Raw genomic sequence first — 19,314 nt, 5'->3', positions numbered from 1 at the left:
TTTTTAAAGGATAAACTTTAGTTAAGGTACTCCATATGCTTTAGAACAGACATATTATTTAGTTTTCAAAACAATTTAGTTTTCAAAACAATTTAGTTTTCACAAATTTGGACCAGTTATTCAGAGAACAGAGACATAGATAAGTGTGGAATTTGTTAATTATATTTCAAAATGACATAAATAGAAATAGGTGGGATTCAGCCAGCTGAGGAATGGACTCCTCCCCATCACATATGAAAGGGATTTTAGTTGTATGGAGTCAATGCAGCAATTTTCAGTCCCCGTGACTGGGGTAATAGGATGCTTCCAACCAGGACCCCTTACTTTCAGATATCATATGTGTAACCCAATATGTCACCCATCTGGCATTCAGCACTTGGCACGCGTCTGTGCTCCCACTGTTCTCAGCTCACTTTTTGAGCTGGCACTTCTTCCAGCCAAGTAACAATATCTATAATGCACGTCCATGCAGAATGCTCATGCAATATGAATTGCCTGGAAAATGAGAATAGTGGGCCTGCACAGATGCAGAGATTAGAAATCCAGAGATGAAAATAAATACATTTCTTTCTCTTTAGTTTGTCCCCAAAGGGAAAAATGAGCCAATTGGCTTGAAACCCAAAAAGATTAATTCCCCCTGCAACCTCATTCCATTCTAAGCATTTTTCCTGAATTGTCAGAGTCATTTCCTTCCTCTGGTCCCATCCCAAATGTCTCTTAGTCAAATATGATTTTGCTATTATTACTACTTGTATTACAGGAGGACTAAGTCACAGCTCATGACCTTCATATAATGCCAATGTCAGTAAAACACTGAGGATCAATGTTAGATTCTGTCTTTTGGGACTGAGTCTACCAAGTATAGAAATAGATAAGCAAAGCATAATTCTTTGCTTCAGAGCTTCTTCTGGTCACTTATGAGGACCAGGATTTACCTTCTTTACCTCTCCTTGACATACTACTATTGCATTTATTCATTTGTCGTCTTCTGTATATGAATATTTTCTTCTATATATAGTTACACTGTTGCTGATTTTGGGTCAGAAAGGAATTTTCCCTGAAGCCTAGGGGCTGCTGAAGGCATGTCAGGGCATTTTAATTCCCTCCTAATGCCAGAGCTGAGAATGATGGCGATGTCATTGGCCTCTGCTGCTCTGTCTCTGTGGCATACTGTAGTTTTCCCAGAGTTTACCTTCAATCTGCTCAAGCTCTTCATTTGTGCCATGGCATTAAAATATGTTTTGTGGGGTTTGGAGCATGCCCAGTATGAAATGAATATGCAGGGATACCTCTGGACAAAAATTCAATAGCACAGCCACATGGAATTCCTAGGCTGGAATGCACCATGCAGCAAGACTTGGCTGACGTGAACTCTAGTGCTGTTTGTGCTTGAGGTCTAAAGCCTTCTCCACAAGTCCATGCTACTATAGAGGGCATGACCAAGGGAATGCACAACAGGGCACGGCAACTTTAAGACTCTGCATCTCATAAGGGCCAAACCTGTCCATTCAGGATGATATCGGAATATCAAGAGGACAAACAGATACATGTATAAAAAATGCAGTGGGGTGTGGGATAGGAATGAACACTCCTAAACAGGCTGAAAGTCTTATTTTAAACAGGGAACCACATCTGTTTGAGAATGAACATAATCCATCTTTGATTGCAATAGATACAACCATGGAACCCCGCGTATTGTCAATTTGCTGTGGGAACATAAGGATCTTAAAGAAAAACATGGTTTCTAATCCATGTTTGGTGTTGACATTGCAGCAAAATTGAGCAAATGAGAATTGTTTGTGAAGCAGAAATGAAACTAAAGTGCATAACATCATAAAATCATTAGCTTAATAAACATAACAAGAAGGTAAGCACAAAAAAACCAACAACACAATTTTGAAGTTTGATGTGTGGGTCAGTAAAATGCCTTAGAAATGCCTTAGGAACAATCAGAATGCTTCATTTATCAATTAAATATATTAGAATGTGAGCAGCATTCAAATATATGTAGATTTATTGTAGCTGAAAATCATTCTTATTTGATCCAAATCATAATAAATGTAGTTAGCTAAGATATTTAAAACAATAAGCCAGTAAGTTTGTACAAAACCCAGAACTATATTACAATACTCTGTTAGGAAGAAGAATCTAGTATTTATGGAGGTGAAATAAATGTAACAGACAAAAGAGCACAAAGGAGAAATACAGATTATATTTATGGATGTGTGTTGAGAGGTGCAAAGCAAATGTAGGAAGATGAATTTGTTCTTTACTAAGAGTTATAGAGTAAATCGACCCACTAAAATAGGCACGCACTAAATTCATAGTACCACTTTTAATATGCATTGAAGGAAAAGGATAAAAAAGCCATTTCTGACAAGAATCATAATTTAACTCTAATTTATTCTACCCTTAAATCCATAGATTTTTTTTTTTAATTGATCTGTTTTTGAGAAGGCTGTTCCAATAAAACATAGTTCCGAGAGAGAATTGACTTATAAGAGACATTGTGGAATTATTTCATTATCTGCTCACTGGTACTTGCGTGTCTAAATACAGGCAAGATTTTCATTTGGAAGATGCATGTCTGATCATTTCTTAAATTACATTTTCCTTTCTGTTCTAGAAGGAACAGACTCAAGGAAAGAGCTTCTCTTTAGTGAACATGAGAACAAAGGCAATTCTAGGAAACACAGCTTTCAGTTATAGCAAACAGAAGCTGATTTCAGATACAGAATTGAGAAACTAGAGCAATTTTCCTCGAAGAAACAGTTACATACCATAACAATTTTGCAAATGTCATCCTTAGAAAGAGATGGCATTTTTAAATAGTCTATCTGAGCATGATTAAACAGAAATAGTGATTTAGAAAGAGTTGCACTGATTCACACTAGCTAAGAATCTGCTCCAGCAAGTCTATGCACAATCACCAATTTAAAACTGTATCGTGGCATGAGACATTTAGCCAAATATCTATTCAGAAAATAAACAGGAAAGGCTAGAAACCAAACAATCCTTTCTTCCTGCTTACAAGCAAATAAACATTTTCTTGATGAACTTTTAGAACAGTCTATTGCTCTTTAAAGAACATCTAACTTTTTTAAAGAATTTGTAAAAATCACAAATAAAGCTCCTATGAGTCCCAAACTCTTCTCATTAATAAAGAAAGAAAAAAAGCAAATGAAAACCAAAACACCATTGTGGTTTATGTTAACATATGGGGGGTATTAAAATGTAAGGAAGTGAACTGCACATACTTTTGGAGTAGATACTTCCACATAAAGAAGTTAAGAGTAAAGACAGAATTCAGGCCAAAAGAGTTCACACAGCGCAACACAAACACACGCACCAGTCCGTCCCAGTAAATGTATTGAACATGCTGCCAAACAAAGCCAGAAATGTGCTGCACAGCCGGCCAGACCTTGTTTAACACGAGGTGGGGATCACAGGGAACACAATGAGGAGACCAGATTTAGAGCTATGTAACAACGCTTCCTTACTATGCCAAGAAGATTTTTTTCTGTTGCCCTTTAATATTTATCAAATAAAAGTGGAGTATATTCGGTTTGCTATTTAAAGATTGATCTCAGGCTGTAATTATAAATAGAGAATGTGAAACATAGATGTCTTTGGGAAGAATTTTTGTCTTGAAACTTATCGCTGCTTCCTGCTTCTTTAGCCCAAGGTCTGTTTCACACTAACTTATGGCACTGTATCAATTTCTGAAGAACACATGCTAAGGTTAAAGGTTTCTGTCAAATCAGTTCCACATCAGATACCGTGATGTCATATGTTAAAGACATCTCCAGGATTTATCTTAACGTTACATAGTTTTGTATAAAGAAAGCGGCCAGTCATTGCTACTGGCTTCATCCCTTTGCATAGTTCCACTGAAAGGAATTGGGGGGGAGGAAGGATTATTTCCACAGTAAAGGAATGCACGAATATGAAAAAAAAAATGATATAATAATGCTGGAGAAAAGGCTTCCTCCTACAAGGGGCAGATATTAATTGAATCAAATTAAAATTCAGTCAAAGCAGTGGAATTTTGAAAATGAATCATCAATTCACACATGTATTTAGACCTTGTAATGCACTTTATTTGAACCAATTCTTCGGATGCTGTTGGAATCAAAATCAGCAATATTCAATGAATAGCCTCTGAAAAACCAACAGAAAGAGTGATCTGTTTTCTATGGAAATGTGTTTCCAGATTGATTAACTCTTGTGTCTACGAAAATCCCAGCTCTGTTTGAAATTCTTCCTGCTGCTCTGGCATTTATAAAAGTGGATTCTCTTCTGCTTTAGAAGTAGTGAATGCATGGTGCCACTTTCTTACAATTAAGGCACTAACAAGAATCTCTCTTTTACTTGGCCACTTGTTTTAGCAAACCATTTGGAGACCTAATTTCTAATTTCTCTAGCGGGTAGCGAATTCAGTCAGATTTGGTTGAAATAGATATGAAAATTAAATTAAAGAGTGGGGCTTTATAGGGAGAGTGACTGCATAAGATGTATTTCCTTAGGAAATTATGCTGAATAGATATATACATCTATGTTTGGTCTGGGTCTTATCAGACAGGTTATTACATTAGATGGAAGTAGACACTAATCCACTCCAGCAGTTAGTATATTTCCTACATAAAGAACATATGTTTAAACACATCTATATTGATATGTGAGAGTGTGTGGAATAAGTCAATTGGAACAACTCTGAAGTTACTTCCTTTCCTTTTTTTTTCCCCACCTTTGCAGAGTATTTGGTGCTGCTATCCTGCTGACATCCTCCCTCAACATGTTAATACCGTCTGCAGCCAGGGTGCACTATGGGTGTGTCATCTTTGTTAGGATCTTGCAGGGCCTTGTAGAGGTATGGAAAAATTCTAAAATAAGCAGTAAATGTGATAGCTGCTTGTTAGCTTTTAATTAGCAATTGTAACTTTTCAGGGGAAAATAAAAACTGCTTTCAGTTTATGACTGATTTTCAGTGTAATGGATTTCAATGTATGAATTACAGCTATTTGATTTTCCTTCATCTATAAAATTGCACAGCAAAGTTTTCCCTTGCTGAGAAGCCAGTGAGATATGTATTTAACACGGAAGTTGCACTGAAATCCTGTACTATACAGGACTTCTACTGGTGCTATTCTCAACAGTTATGTGCTGTCCAGCCTCACAGATTACATCTATAATAAAGAATCAAGCTTCTATCATAGACCCTAAACATGCTCTTATTGATATGAATGAGAGATTTACTGTGATTTAAGAGAGGAAAAAAAAAGAGCCTGCATTCTAAATTTATTTATTTGTTTCTTTACTGAAAGACAGATTTTTAAGCCTGTGATTGCTGGTTCTTTGTTTCTCAGGGCTACACACTTCTGTTGTGTGAGCTGATTTTAATTCATGTGCTTTGTTGTATAAAAAGACTACAAAAGAAGGTGCAGAATGTGCTTGAAAGTTAGTCAATCAAGTTCTTAAAGTATATATGTATAAATATGGATCCATTCCTGAAAAGTGATCTGCATGTACAGAGGTGCGCTTGACTGCAAAGAGGAGAGGAACAGAAGCAAGTGGGTAATTACAAAATAAAATAGCTATTTTAGACCCACTCATTTCTGTGATACTGTTCAAAGCAATTGTGAATGCAAAACTTCTCAAACAGGACAGTCTGAAGAAAGTTTACAATAAATCATGACAATCTTTAGATTACATCTTGATTTTTTTAAAAAAAAATTAATGAAAGATTGAAATGAACATTAAAATGGTTATAGGATCTTCTTTCAAAATAGAAGAATGTATTTTACAACCTTTTTTGTACAGTGAGACTGATAATCTCAACATTTATGATAATCTCAACATTTGCCAAAAGTTACTAATTTTTTCTACTTCTTGCATAGGAAAGAAAACATTAAGTTAAAAGAGACTCTGTATAACTATGCATACATCATAATAAATTTAAAGCATGAATTTTGTGAAAAAAATGAATGTATATTTCATATTAAATTTTCTAAAATGTCAACACTGCAAGATGCCGTCATTTCTGTGTAGTCTTCCTATGATTAAGTTAAAGGCTGGTTTTGAAGAGACACCTAAAAATAACTGCTTTGAAATCAAATCAACTGATATCAGCCAATTATTTGCTTTAAGTGCTCAAGAGGGTTCATGAAAGACAAAGGTACTGAAAAACTTCTCTCTTAACATTATATTTTTAAGCTCTCATTGATCTTCTTTTCTAGTTTTAGAGCAGCGGAACAGTAATCTGTATTTCCTAAATTATACTTTAAATGTTAGATCAAAAAATGTTAGAAGGCCACCAAACTGAGGGTTGGAGAAATGAGCCCAGCATTAGAAAGACTCCACAGGGTCTGTGTTTTCGTCCTTCCATTGACTCTGGTACTTGTACATTAAGATTCTTTCTTTTTAATTCTTCACAATTTTTTCCTGGAAGGGAGAGGGGGAGCAAAAGGAAATAATTATGGTTTATATCTGTTTCATAAGGCCTCCTTAATGATTTGGAGTAATACACAAAACCCATTTCAACTTTAATAGAAATTGAAGTTTTTCTATGGCTGTGCTCAGACTTCACCGTAAAATGCAAAGCATTCTCAACTTCTTGTTTGTAGCACTTTAAAAAAAAAAAAAAAAAAAGATGCAAAGACAATGAACTGAGTGATTGATATTGAGCAGCATTAGCTAACTTGTGGCACACCCATTCTCCAGGGGGTCACCTACCCTGCCTGCCACGGTATTTGGAGCAAGTGGGCCCCCCCATTAGAAAGAAGTAGGTTAGCAACCACTTCCTTTTGTGGTAAGTAACTTTCTATTTTTGTCTTTCTTTCATCTGTAATGTAAAAGTATTTTGAGACTGAATTTTTCTCCCTTTTCATCCACACATGTCTTGTTTTGTAGGTTCCTATGCAGGAGCTGTTATTGCAATGCCTTTAGCTGGAATTCTAGTGCAATATACTGGGTGGTCTTCTGTGTTCTATGTGTATGGTATGCATTTTTGCTCATCTCCAATATTGTCTGGCCTTATTCTACTCTTTCTATAAATGTAAAAGCTACTGTTCAGAGGCCAAAAAAAAAAAAAAAAAAAAAAAAAGTGTGTCTGTAAAGCTAAAAATACTGTCTAGAGAAAAGGACAATGAAAGAATAGAATCTAAAGGAGAGCGTAGGAAAGCAACATTATTGAATAAGAAGAGAAGCTAGTTCATTGTGAAACCTTCATCGCTTCTAGCACAAGTAGTGCAAACTGCTATGCAGATCTATAGAATCTCAGATCATGTAACATCGCTCTTTCATTTATATAACTGTAAGTTTAGAGTACATGCCCTGACCAAGATGTCCTGATTTTTATCTGAAGGCCTACACAATTTCATTCACTCTAGTTGTGCTACCTTAATTTACACTGATGGAAAAAAATGTCCCAAAGGAGTTCATTCTACAGTGTAAACTTGATGTGACTTAGAGGGAAACCTTATAGAAATTTAGTAAACTACTCAGGAAGTGCATTGTTATCTTGAAAACAATGCCACAATCTTATATTTTGCAAGTGAAAAATTTAGTGCAGTAATCAAACAACAGTGGCTTAAAGCAGAATGGAACTTCATTTATAGTCTGGTGAAATGAAATGGAAGCTATTTCATTGCATTTCGTTGTACAAATTGATGTTAAAATATCAGTGAATATTCGCTTACAGTTAAATAATTCTGTAAATGAAACAAAGAAGACTTCACTGAGCTCCAGTTCGGCATGTATTTTGCAAAAAATGTTATTTACAGGATCCAACTCTCTCTTAGAATGACTCAATAGGGAAGCAGTAGCAACAATTGACATTTAAATTTGTAATGATTATTCACAGATTTTTTCCTTGTTTGCTGCTTTACTGTGCACTTCTCTTTAAAGTCTCTCTTTCCATTCCAAAGGGAGCTTTGGTATAGTCTGGTATATGTTTTGGCTTTTGGTTTCATATGAGAGCCCTGCAAAGCATCCTACGATCACAGATGAAGAAAGGAGATACATAGAAGAGAGCATCGGAGAGAGTGCCAACCTCCTAGGTGCAATGGAAGTAAGAATATTACTCACCAACTTGTTTCCTATGAGATAGTAATAAACCCCCCACAAAACCAAATAGAAACAACAAAATACCCTTCAAATTCCCTTCTTCTTTAAGATAGAAAAGCATACTTCAAACATTTGAATTTTTTTTGGGGGTGGGGATATCTGAAATCTACTGATGAATTTCTGGGTGCATATTGCTTCTGCAATAAGAGAATAGAGGTTCCAGTTCTTCTAGCAGATCACTCATGGAATTTATGCCTTTTTTTCTACTCTAAAGTATATAAAAATCCCCTACTGATTCATTTGAAATTGCAGTTTTATTGAGACTTTCATAGTACCTTGAGTTCAAGTGGTTCATTTCCTTCCTATATAAGCCCTTCTGGAAGGTTTTCCTCTTCCTGAAAGAACACTGGAGGAACAGCTCTACTCAGTGTCTCTTGAGGTCCTCAGAACATCAGGAAAAAAAGCAAATCCTGACTACTCTATGTTTCATTTTTGCAAGAAAGACTGCAAGTTGCAATAGAGCATGCTAGGAGACCCATAGGCATGTTCCCCATTATTGTGGTAACTTTGCTGGAAACGTGCTATCAAGCCTCTCCTGACTTAGTTCTGTACTGGATTAGTTCTCAAGAACTCCTAAAAAACAGCAGAGAATTTTCTAGCCATTTAATAATCCTATCATGCTAAATAATATTTTTCTTATTTCTCTAACTATTGAAAAGCTTTAAAGAAACTATCACTATGCTTACTAACTCAAGAAGGTAAAACAATTTTGCTTCTTAAGCCTCCCTTCTGCTCAAATTTGTACACCATCCATTCCCCGTAGACTCTCACTACCACTCTTCATTATGTTTTCTAATTGGTCAGAACATTGGTTCTTGATTGAAGTGAGGAATAAACCATTTCTCTCTTAGTAAAGAAACTTTGATCCAGATTAAATAGGGAATTGAACATATCACAGAGTCATTTCTTTGATAGCTGACATTGTTAGGTGTTCTTGACGAGTGTCTTGGTTGATACTTAACAGCATTCAGCAGCGTTCATGGTTTCTTATACCTGTAACTGCTGTTGAAAACCTTAGGTGAAATGAGATATTTCAAAGGATGGCCATAGAATTCTAACTTGGGCTAGATATTTTGTGTCTATTTTTTATTGTTGCTTTTCAATTAAACATTTTTTGGAAGTGATTAGTTTCCTCCCATAGTATCAAGGTATCTTTTCTATCTGGCTTCTCATTAATTAAGTCACACAATCCTTAGCTCTCACTTAAGTGTAATTTAATAGGTATACAAGGTATTGCATATATCTATCTCTGGGCTGGCTTTCTTTGAAGAAGAGCCAGTATTCAAATCAGCAGGAGACCAAATTCAGCCTGAAACCTTGCTGAAGTGATTTTCAAACACTCATCTGGGTCTGGATCCTGTATTTGGATCAACACAGATGGGCAGAACCCTGGGCTCGTGGAGAGGTGCTGGGACTCAGCAGGATTGTAGTTCTATCCATCTGTGGTTTGGTTTTTTGTGGGTTTTTTTTCCCTCCATTATGCAATTCATTTTAAAAATACAATAAAACAAACAAAATATATATTGGCTAAGCAGTTTCAGCTGAGGCTTGATAAAAAAATTATTCAGAATGCTGGGATTAGGACTTAAATGCTAAAATACATGCTTAAAATAAATCTGGATGAAATAGTGCACTTACAGTGTAACATCTGACTGTTGCCTTTGATATAGCAACATTGTCTTTTAAAAACACATTATTATTTTGGATTTAGTATATTCATGTTTACATGATTGAGATAATGGCACTTGTACATGAGTGTTGTGATAGAGCTAAGTATCACTGAGTTTGTCCACATGTGCATTTTGTAGTAATTTTTACTTGCTTACGTTTTTAAATTAAATTTTGATCATCCAAATGTGGATGCATGTACTTTATGATAACTGAAGTCATTGAAATTCAGATATGTAAAACTGTACATATATGAGCTTGTTGGAGTATAGGTAAAAATGATAATGGTCAAAATGGTGACTGGATCCCCCTTTCTATGTTTCAGAAATATAAAACTCCATGGAGAAAATTTTTTACATCTATGCCAGTCTATGCAATAATTGTTGCAAACTTCTGTAGAAGCTGGACTTTTTACTTGCTGCTTATTAGTCAGCCTGCTTACTTTGAGGAAGTCTTTGGATTTGAAATAAGCAAGGTATGTAAAAAAATGTAAAGCTTTTTATCTTAGCTAAGTAAATATCAGAGCTACATTTGTGGTATTTATTAGGAGGAGAAAAGTGTTCTGTATCTTTATCATGGGTTTACAAGTCTTAAATCTTATCCCTCTCAGTTACTGTTCCCTTGACCAGCACATGTAAGTGAAGTAACAAGAATGACAAAGGGTTGGATAGGGGAAGGTGAAGGCAGGATGAGATTTAGTGATGATCTACTTGGGGCCATGTTGCAAAAAGACCTTCAGTTAAGTGCTTGAAACCAGGTCATGCATAGTATTAGAAAGGTATTGAGAGACCCATTACACTTCTGTCCCTGGGGGCTTGTGCTTTTGAGAGACCTGTATTCTTTTGATAATTGTCCCACCAGGTATTGTCACCCGAAATTGTGGTGTAAATGACAATTAGATGAGTAGCTTCCAAAGTGTTGCCATATTATGGAGTACTGTCAAAATTATGTAATGCCATCCTGGATTTAAAGATGGGCTTCCATCTTTAGCTGGAGTTATTTTAAGAAGCTTTGCTATGCTTGAAATATCATCTGTTACTCATGCAGTAAGAATGGTTGCATCCTATAGAATTAATCTGATCATTTTGTTCTAGGAGATTTTTCTGAGAGTGTATTCAAAGAAACACGGAGCTTTGTAAACAGTGACAGCAAAGTCACTTGTCACCTGCTGTGGATATGGATGCTCATAAATCAATAGTTATTATTTAGTCAGGAACACCTCAAAGCAGTAACTGTGGTACCATAGTTACCTCATAGCTAATATCTGGCTTACTGGGAGAAACATCTATTAGCACGACGCTAGCTGTCACAACATAGTTGTCACATGTATAAACTGCAGTGAAATACACAATTTCACTTGAATTGAAGAGTAGAGAAACCTTGTTTTCTTTTTGTTCTCATGGAGTCTGCTCTGCACACTGAGGTAAGTCACGTCCGACATGAGGCCAGCTGACACACTGCTCAGACAGGAATTACGCAAAAACCCCTGTGCTTAAGCACTTTTTCAGATATACACAATGATCAGAATTCCCTATTAGAACAAAATGCCACGCGTACTAAACCAAACTATCTGCGAGGTAGTTATGCTGACAGGAGATAGCAGGTGGCAGTTCGTGCCACGCTCACAGATACCCTATCCTGCTTTGAAGGAATGGTCTTCAAATATATTATTATATCTTGGAACAGCCATCACAAAATTATTATGGCTTACTTTGCTAGTATGTATAGCATTTGGAATATTGTCAACGGATATTTAGCATGTTATCTTGCACTACGTACAGAGTTTCTCAGACATATCTTTTGCCCACATGAAATTTGAAGCTTGAGGGATGGTCAGAAATCAAAGGCAAATGGCCATTGTGCATGTGAGGATGATCCATAGGGAATCTCTCTAGACATGTTAGTTTGCTGGGCAATGCTACACCTAACACATCACCAATAGAAATGTAGCGATTCAGTTCAACATATTTGATGATAAATTTTCTGAAAAGAAAGGGCAGAGGGGCTGTAAGTCAGGGGGAAAAAGCCATTAGCTTAAATATAAACTGTGAAAACAATCTTTAAACAAAAAGCGTCACCACATCAGAGGTTCTTAAAAACTCTACCTGTCCTTCATATAATACGACAACTTAAGATCACCAGTTTTGTTCTTTTAATAAATCAGGTTAAGATTTTTAGTTTCAGCACATAGCCTGAAATTGAAGAGAAACAAATGGTTGCTGAATGCTTCAGAAAATGAAGAATTAATATTTTCTTATGGTTTACACTCTGCTAATTCTAATGATTATTTTAGGTGGGTATCTTATCTGCTGTGCCGCATTTAGTGATGACAATTATTGTTCCTATTGGGGGACAAATTGCTGACTTTTTAAGAAGCAGGCAGATTCTTTCAACCACTACTGTGAGAAAGATAATGAACTGTGGCGGTAAGTCTTCCTATTGTATTAAAAAGCTTCTTGTACAGGTTCAATGTCCATATAGTATGCTGTATACAGTAAAAAAACTGCATGGGTTTATGTACTTATGAAGCAATACTTTGTGCATTTTCTGTGTATTACAAATGTGGTTACTAAATAAAAGTAGACACAGTCGTACTTATTCCGAGTTTCAATATAGATTTAAAAGAGCATTTAGACTGTTAAAAACCAGATGATCTTCTGGGGGTGATTTGCCTGCCCTAAACTACTTACTGAACCCTAGCTCCTCATCTAAACACCCTCTGCACTTAGAGAGCCCTGACAACTATCTGAGATTATGTTCTGACCTCTGAGAGGGTAAAGTCACACGAGCTGGATCCCGGCTGTGATAAGGGCTGCAAAATTCATAAGCAGGTTGAGTGTATATTCCCATTAGGATTGGCTGAAACGACCTAACCAAATCACAAGTACTTCTTTTCATCATAAAACTGACAGGAAGTAACAATAAATTAGCATACAAAGAATAAAAATAAATATTATTTGAGATAGCAAGAACATATGTTGTTTAGGGATGAAAGAAATACCTGATTATATTCCACTCTGAGGTAGTGTTTTGCCTCTGTCTTCCTATGAAATATTACCATATCCTAAGACCGGCACTATTTGGGAGAATGAAATCTGATGCCTGATTTTCTTTATGATTTCCCCAGGTTTTGGTATGGAAGCGACTCTTCTTCTCGTGGTGGGATATTCTCACAGCAAAGGAGTGGCTATTTCATTCTTAGTGCTTGCAGTAGGCTTTAGTGGATTCGCCATATCTGGTAAGATTATATTACAGGTTTTAGTAAATTATTTTATCTTAAGAGGTAGAATATCTCATTTGTTTTTTATTCACTGACAATAATTTAAACAAACTCAAAATTTCAAATGACATTTTTTATGATCTTTACACAGGAATGTAATGATCATAAATACACAATACAATCAGTAAGACATCTTGTATATTAGATTATTTTTGTTCAAATACTTCAATCTTTTCCATATTCATTGCAGCAAATTAGACTTTCTTTCAGTGAGATACTAATGTACATCATAGATTTTTCTTGAAATAAAACATATAACAGAAGTGGACTTATATTATACAATGATATCTAAATTTACACATCTTTGTTTAAATACAGGTCTTTTACTATTTTTTTCCGCTATATATTAGTTAAAGCTTTGTTAGTGTTGCATTTTTTATTACTATGGGCCCTAATCACTAGCAATTTTTTTCTGATTTAAAATTCAGCTCTTCCCCTTTCCTGCTGATATATCACCCCTTTGCCTTTCCCAAACACAAGTCACCTGGCCTTCCCTTGTTTTCCCACTGTGATTTTAGTATCCTCTCCCATGCTGGTTCCTTATGTCTAAAACAGGCTCTCTTTTCTTTTGTGCCAGACATCTAAACTCTCCTTAATCAAACCTGTCCTTAATCCCACGTATTCTGCAAGGTATCATGCTTGTTTTGTACAACATGAAAAGTGTACTGTACTTTCGCTAACAGTTATACGTATCATATTGCCTACCTTTTCCCTTCTATTATCTTGCTATATCCAAAGGTTTGGTTTCTGCTTTCACTTACTTAAGTGCTTATTTTGGGGACAATGAGTTCTGTCACTTCAGGGAAGCATGTGTTTTTTCTAAGATTATTTAGTTACTGCACAAATTCGAACAAAATGAAGCTGTTGGCAATGCAACAGAATAAACAAATATTTATAGAAATAATTAATATATCATTTGCAGATAGTCTCTTTTTACTCCATATTATCACTCATAACAGAAGGGAACTCACTTCTGCTGGTCTGTGTGACAAAAAGAATAATATGGAATATAGGGAAGGAAAGTGGTACAAGCTGGAAGAAGAAATGACATGTTATTTACGGCATGAAAAGGTCGTAAATGATACTGCAAAACTATGAACTTTCTCCTTGCCTAAATATCTTCTGAGTTCTCTACTCCACACAGTCACTACTGGGATATTTTTTAAAACTGCAATTTTGGGAAGAAAATATATTTGGTATGCTTTTATAATATATTTTTAAAAGAAAATGAAAACCCAGAGTCTCTCTAAGAATATTTCACCATTGTAAGCCTTTTTGAGAAAAACAAATGCAATTAAACAGCCCAAATATGTCATAGTAAAATTGTCAAGTGATAGCATTACTTTTCAGAACTGAAATAATGCTCTGCTTTTGGTATGAATGTTCGCTGACATTTGTATTGCAGGATTCAATGTCAACCACTTAGACATTGCCCCGAGGTATGCCAGCATCTTAATGGGGATTTCTAATGGAGTCGGGACCTTGTCTGGAATGGTTTGCCCTATAATTGTTGGAGCAATGACAAAGAACAAGGTAAATGGCAATACAGTTTTCAAATCTTCCAGTTTAACGCTATGAGTTTCAAGAAAAAGACCTTTCCATAGTACAACTTGCCAGCATATCTGTATTAGAGTCTGGGACCTCAAGGGGATAGCATCCAGGAACTTGCAAATTTGAAGCGTGCTTCACAATATGCTCACTAGGTCAATGCTTTTGTAGGCTAATGAATAGTGATTTTTCAAAGGAAGATGGATACAAATAATTGGAAACTCGACACTTAAATGTTTTAGTTGTGCTGACTATCACAGCCTCAATCCCTAATTTAAATCTTTCAGCTCAGGAAAGTTAGCTAAGTCTATGCACTGGTCTGATTTAGCAAATTTCTTCTTTACAGACACGTGAAGAGTGGCAGTATGTCTTCCTCATTGCTGCTTTAGTTCATTACGGAGGTGTTATCTTCTATGGCATATTTGCTTCAGGAGAGAAACAACCTTGGGCAGACCCTGAACAGACAAGTGAAGAGAAGTGTGGCTTTATTCACGAAGATGAACTTGCTGAAGAGACAGGGGACATTACTCAGAATTATGTAAATTATGGTACCACCAAGTCTTATGGTGCTACAACCCAGGTCAACGGTGGCTGGCCTAATGGTTGGGAGAAAAAAGAGGAATTTGTACAAGAGGAAGTACAAGACTCATACAACTACAAGGAAGGAGATTATTCATAACAAACCTAAATATTGGGTATATTTTGTAGTGTTTGTGATTAAATTCATTGTGATTGTTTGCACACAGGAATAAAATGTGGTATAAACATGTAAACACATATCAAACAGGAAGGTCTTACTGTAAAAAAAATTCATTAAAGTGCAATCTGTATGAGTTGTGACATTTCATCACTTTCATTAGGTTATATTTGTTCTATTAACATTAGAGTTTTAAGGGTTTACTGGTCAAAACTATAGAGGCAATTAGATACTTACAGTATACAAGAGCTAAAACTCATAACTAAGGATTAAAGCACAACTAAGCAACCAAGTTGGCACATCTACTGCTCTTTTTAGAAAGCCAAAATTACTTGATAATTAAAATGCACTTATATATTTGTTACACTGTATTGAAAGAGATTGTGTTAAATACACACGTTTACTCAGTGCAATGTAGGAATTGTGTGTTTAGTCTAAGACAAGAGCTTTCTTAAACGAGAAAGGTTGCGTCCTAGGCATTTACAGAGGATTGATCCAGTTCCCTTAATGGTAATTGTATCAAGCCTAAAGAACAAATAGGGCATATTGTATGTTTATCGTGATTACATGCTGCAGGCTACTCTGTGATGAATAAAAGAATTATTTAGGAGTTTTATACTGAATGTTTGGGCACAAATTCTTATTTCTATTCTTTACAGAACCTTATGAAATTATAGGCATTGTCTTGTTCTTCCCTGCATTTATCAACTAATATAAAAATAATATAAAATGTTAAGTCTGACTTTTCATGCAGACTGTCAAATCCCTTTATCAAAAAACAAGCTTTATTATTCTTTTCTTTGCAGTATATTCCAACTTTGTACTGGTGTCTTTACAGAGAGAGAGAAAAAACCAAAATAACCTAGAAAAAGATATAGTCTTTTACAAAATTCCAAAGAGAAATTTACTATGAGTAAGTAGCCCTATGAAAAAGGATGTATTTGTTTTGCAGAATATTTTGAAGCCAATAGAAGAAACAGAGAATAATTTAACCCTTATTCTTCCCTTAATAGCTTTCATATTTTTACACATCGTGCCACAGTTGTATACATAGATATAAGTTTATTGAAGATACTGTAATTATAGAAAATGTTGCTATTTTAGAAATCCCTGAAATAATAAAAAATGTATTTGTCTTTCAATTAAAACTAATAATAATGGACACTGAATATGAGTAACATATAAACTCACAATAAACCAAAGTGGCAAATAACTAGTGTTGGGTTGAAAGAAGCCAACAAGCATCACGCTTGTCTTTTTAGCGTAACTCAACAGAGACTGCAACATTAGTGTACCAAGCAATAAGTGCAATGCATTATGAAGTGCATAATCTTCTAGACTATATATTAACCTTCATTTAGCTTGTTGTATGTATTTGAGGTTGTTGGGATTAAACCAAACTGAACCAAACTGAAGTTAGCAACACCAGACCACTTCTTAATACTCTAAAATGACAACAATGATCCATTTCTTAATTCAATCAAATGATTATTATTGTATGTAATAATCCATTCTGGATTCTTGGTCTGTTCATTGTATTGTGCTAGTGATTGGAAACCCTGCTACCGCAATATACAACTTGAGGATTGTTTCTTCTCCTTTTTTTTAATGCAAATCATACCTTGACCTTAAGAAAAAAATATTTTGCTTTGTGCCTCAAAGTGATGTAAAATGTGACCATAGCTTTTGCTGTGTTTAATGAAAAAGATGTGGACTGTGTCACTTTTGTTGCTGCAAAAAAGTGTTAATAAAATGCTCTATTTATCCTTTTATATAAAAAAGGACCATTGTAGTTTCTTGTCATTCTTTTAGATGCACTTTAATATAGATGACTAAAATTATAGTCACTGCAGAACAAATTCTGCTGTTGACATGGATATATTATCTATCTGAAGTCCCAGCTGGGAGCTACGCTGAATACCCAACATCCCGCATTGTCTACTCTCTCCTCCGACCATGCACAGATGTGTGGTGGGAGAGGCACCTAACTCTAGCTTGCAGTTCCTCCTCTCATAAGGATGGCTGGAGTAGGCGTGGAAGAGAAAGGAACAGAAGGATCAATGTGCCAGCCAATGCAGCGAAACTGGGAAAGACAGACTAATCTGTGCTAGCCAAAGAGCTGGTGTGGATCAGCATTCTCTAAAGCAAATGAAAAGCATCACAGACTGCTGTTCTTGGAATTTGTTTCCTTCCTTGTTTCTGGAACAAGACTTTTTTAACCAAAACATAATGTTCCTTTCCATCCCTCTTTGGACAGACCCGACAGGAATCAGTAAATTCAACAAATCCTATATTAAAAGTAGGTCTTTTTCTAGCAAAATTTTTACTTTTCAATAATTTTCTTGCACCAGGTAGAAGAAGGTAGAAACACCAAACTGAACAAAAGGGTGCAAAACACTAGACAGAGCCGTAACGGGCCCAGTGTTCCTCACCAACAGGCTAGTTGTCATGAGATGCTGAGTCAGCTAACACACAAAGTTACTGGTAATTGTTTTGATGAGCTGGTGTGGTGTTGCCATGGAAACATCTTGAAAGATTCAAAAGTGGGATAAATAGGGGCTGTAAAAGTACTGTTGTATTTATTGTGGTAAGTGGACAGCTCAGAAAATGAAAACTAATTAACAAAATCAAAATCAATTCTTCTTAGTTTTCAGTCTAATCTTACAGGTTCTCTATCTTTTGGAATTTTTCCAATAATTTAATTTCATTAACTATAGCTAATTTATTTTTTTTTCTTATTAGCTTGACACCTTTTAATTGCTTTGAACAAAGGAGAGACTTTAATCCAGGCATTGGACACCGCACTGTTCAGCCATGCACAACTCAGTGAGAACTCAACAATTGCCTTTAAATGCTACACTGCTCTAAGATCGTCCCCATTCACTTTCTAGCTCTCTGCTTCTCTGCTTCCTCTTTAAATGGCACTGTGGAGGAATCTGTTCTTCTGGGAAGGAAGAGGAACATGACAGGTTTTAAGATTTCTACTTCTTCACAGACTCCTGTTCATGGAAAAATACAGGAAACAATCATCAGGAAGATGACTGAAAAAGAAGAATGGGAAACGAAGAAAAAAAATGGGTTCTTGCAAAGGATGATTAAGTGAAGACAAGCAGCAACAGCTGGATCTCTTTTAGGGAAAAGGAGAGTTGAGGGGATATGACCCTTCATCTGAAATTCTATATTTCTTCTCAGCAAATACCTTGCTACTTCCTTTTTATTAAGAAGCATCGCTAAAATATACCTCTTAAGCCTCTTTTGAACTGTGCCTTCTCTGCCCAGAGGTTTCTCTTCTGCACTCAGATTCAAAGACTAGCTCCGCAGACGTGTTGCACTTGTATGGTGTAGTGTTCCTCTTTTGGAAGCTTGAATCATCCCAGTTTATCAATCAGACTGTGTTCACAGCCACTTGATGGCTTTGTTCTGTCACCTATTTCTGTTCGGTTCCCCTACCTGGTACTCTCTGCTCACTTGCTACATTGAAAAAAAGGAAAGGAATTGTTACTCATATTTTTATTTATCAATTAAGTTATCTTTTAAGTGAAGAACAATAAGTAAAAGGAAGAGGCAGAATCCAGACTAGAAAATCATTAGAAAAGCTTTGAGTTTAGATGGGCTAAAATATCACCTCAAATGTTTCACCTTTATGTCCTCAAGTGATTTCATATAGATGATATCATTCAATCTGTGACATTTTTTTAAATATTTGAATCTGCATTGGTCAGATCCCTTCTGCTAACATACTCTTTGTTGCAGAGATAAAGCTATCATAAAGTGCCCTTTGCTTTCAGAAGTGATCATGAAATTCAATGGACCAAATTTCATAAAAACACTTTTCTATGGGGGAAAAGAAAGCTTCAAGGTAAAGGTTGAATAACAGTGACAAAAGAATATCTGCAAATATGAATGAAGTCCTCTTTCAGCACGAAGCTAGGAATAGGAATGTGTGTGGAAGTAAGAATAAATGTCACAGTTCAAAGCCATACTGTTAGAAAGATAA

General features: G+C 35.7%; 1 protein-coding gene across 1 annotated transcript in view; it reads left to right on the top strand.

Moving 5' to 3' along the window:
* SLC17A6 (solute carrier family 17 member 6) overlaps positions 1-17,098 on the top strand; it is a 33,744-nt gene extending 16,646 nt beyond the window's left edge. Inside the window, exons 4-12 of the mRNA XM_075755341.1 lie at positions 4,756-4,870; positions 6,721-6,808; positions 6,910-6,996; positions 7,926-8,068; positions 10,118-10,267; positions 12,086-12,218; positions 12,920-13,030; positions 14,478-14,605; positions 14,967-17,098. Of these exons, the coding sequence (XP_075611456.1) occupies positions 4,756-4,870; positions 6,721-6,808; positions 6,910-6,996; positions 7,926-8,068; positions 10,118-10,267; positions 12,086-12,218; positions 12,920-13,030; positions 14,478-14,605; positions 14,967-15,299 (1,288 nt within the window). The 3' untranslated portion in view covers positions 15,300-17,098. The remainder of the gene's footprint in view (positions 1-4,755; positions 4,871-6,720; positions 6,809-6,909; positions 6,997-7,925; positions 8,069-10,117; positions 10,268-12,085; positions 12,219-12,919; positions 13,031-14,477; positions 14,606-14,966) is intronic.
* Positions 17,099-19,314: the final 2,216 nt, after the last annotated feature.

The sequence above is a fragment of the Balearica regulorum genome, chromosome 5 (genome assembly GCF_011004875.1).
Source record: "Balearica regulorum gibbericeps isolate bBalReg1 chromosome 5, bBalReg1.pri, whole genome shotgun sequence".
Taxonomy (NCBI): domain Eukaryota; kingdom Metazoa; phylum Chordata; class Aves; order Gruiformes; family Gruidae; genus Balearica; species Balearica regulorum.
Note: the sequence above shows the minus strand (reverse complement) of the source record. Positions and strands in the feature narration are given on the sequence as shown.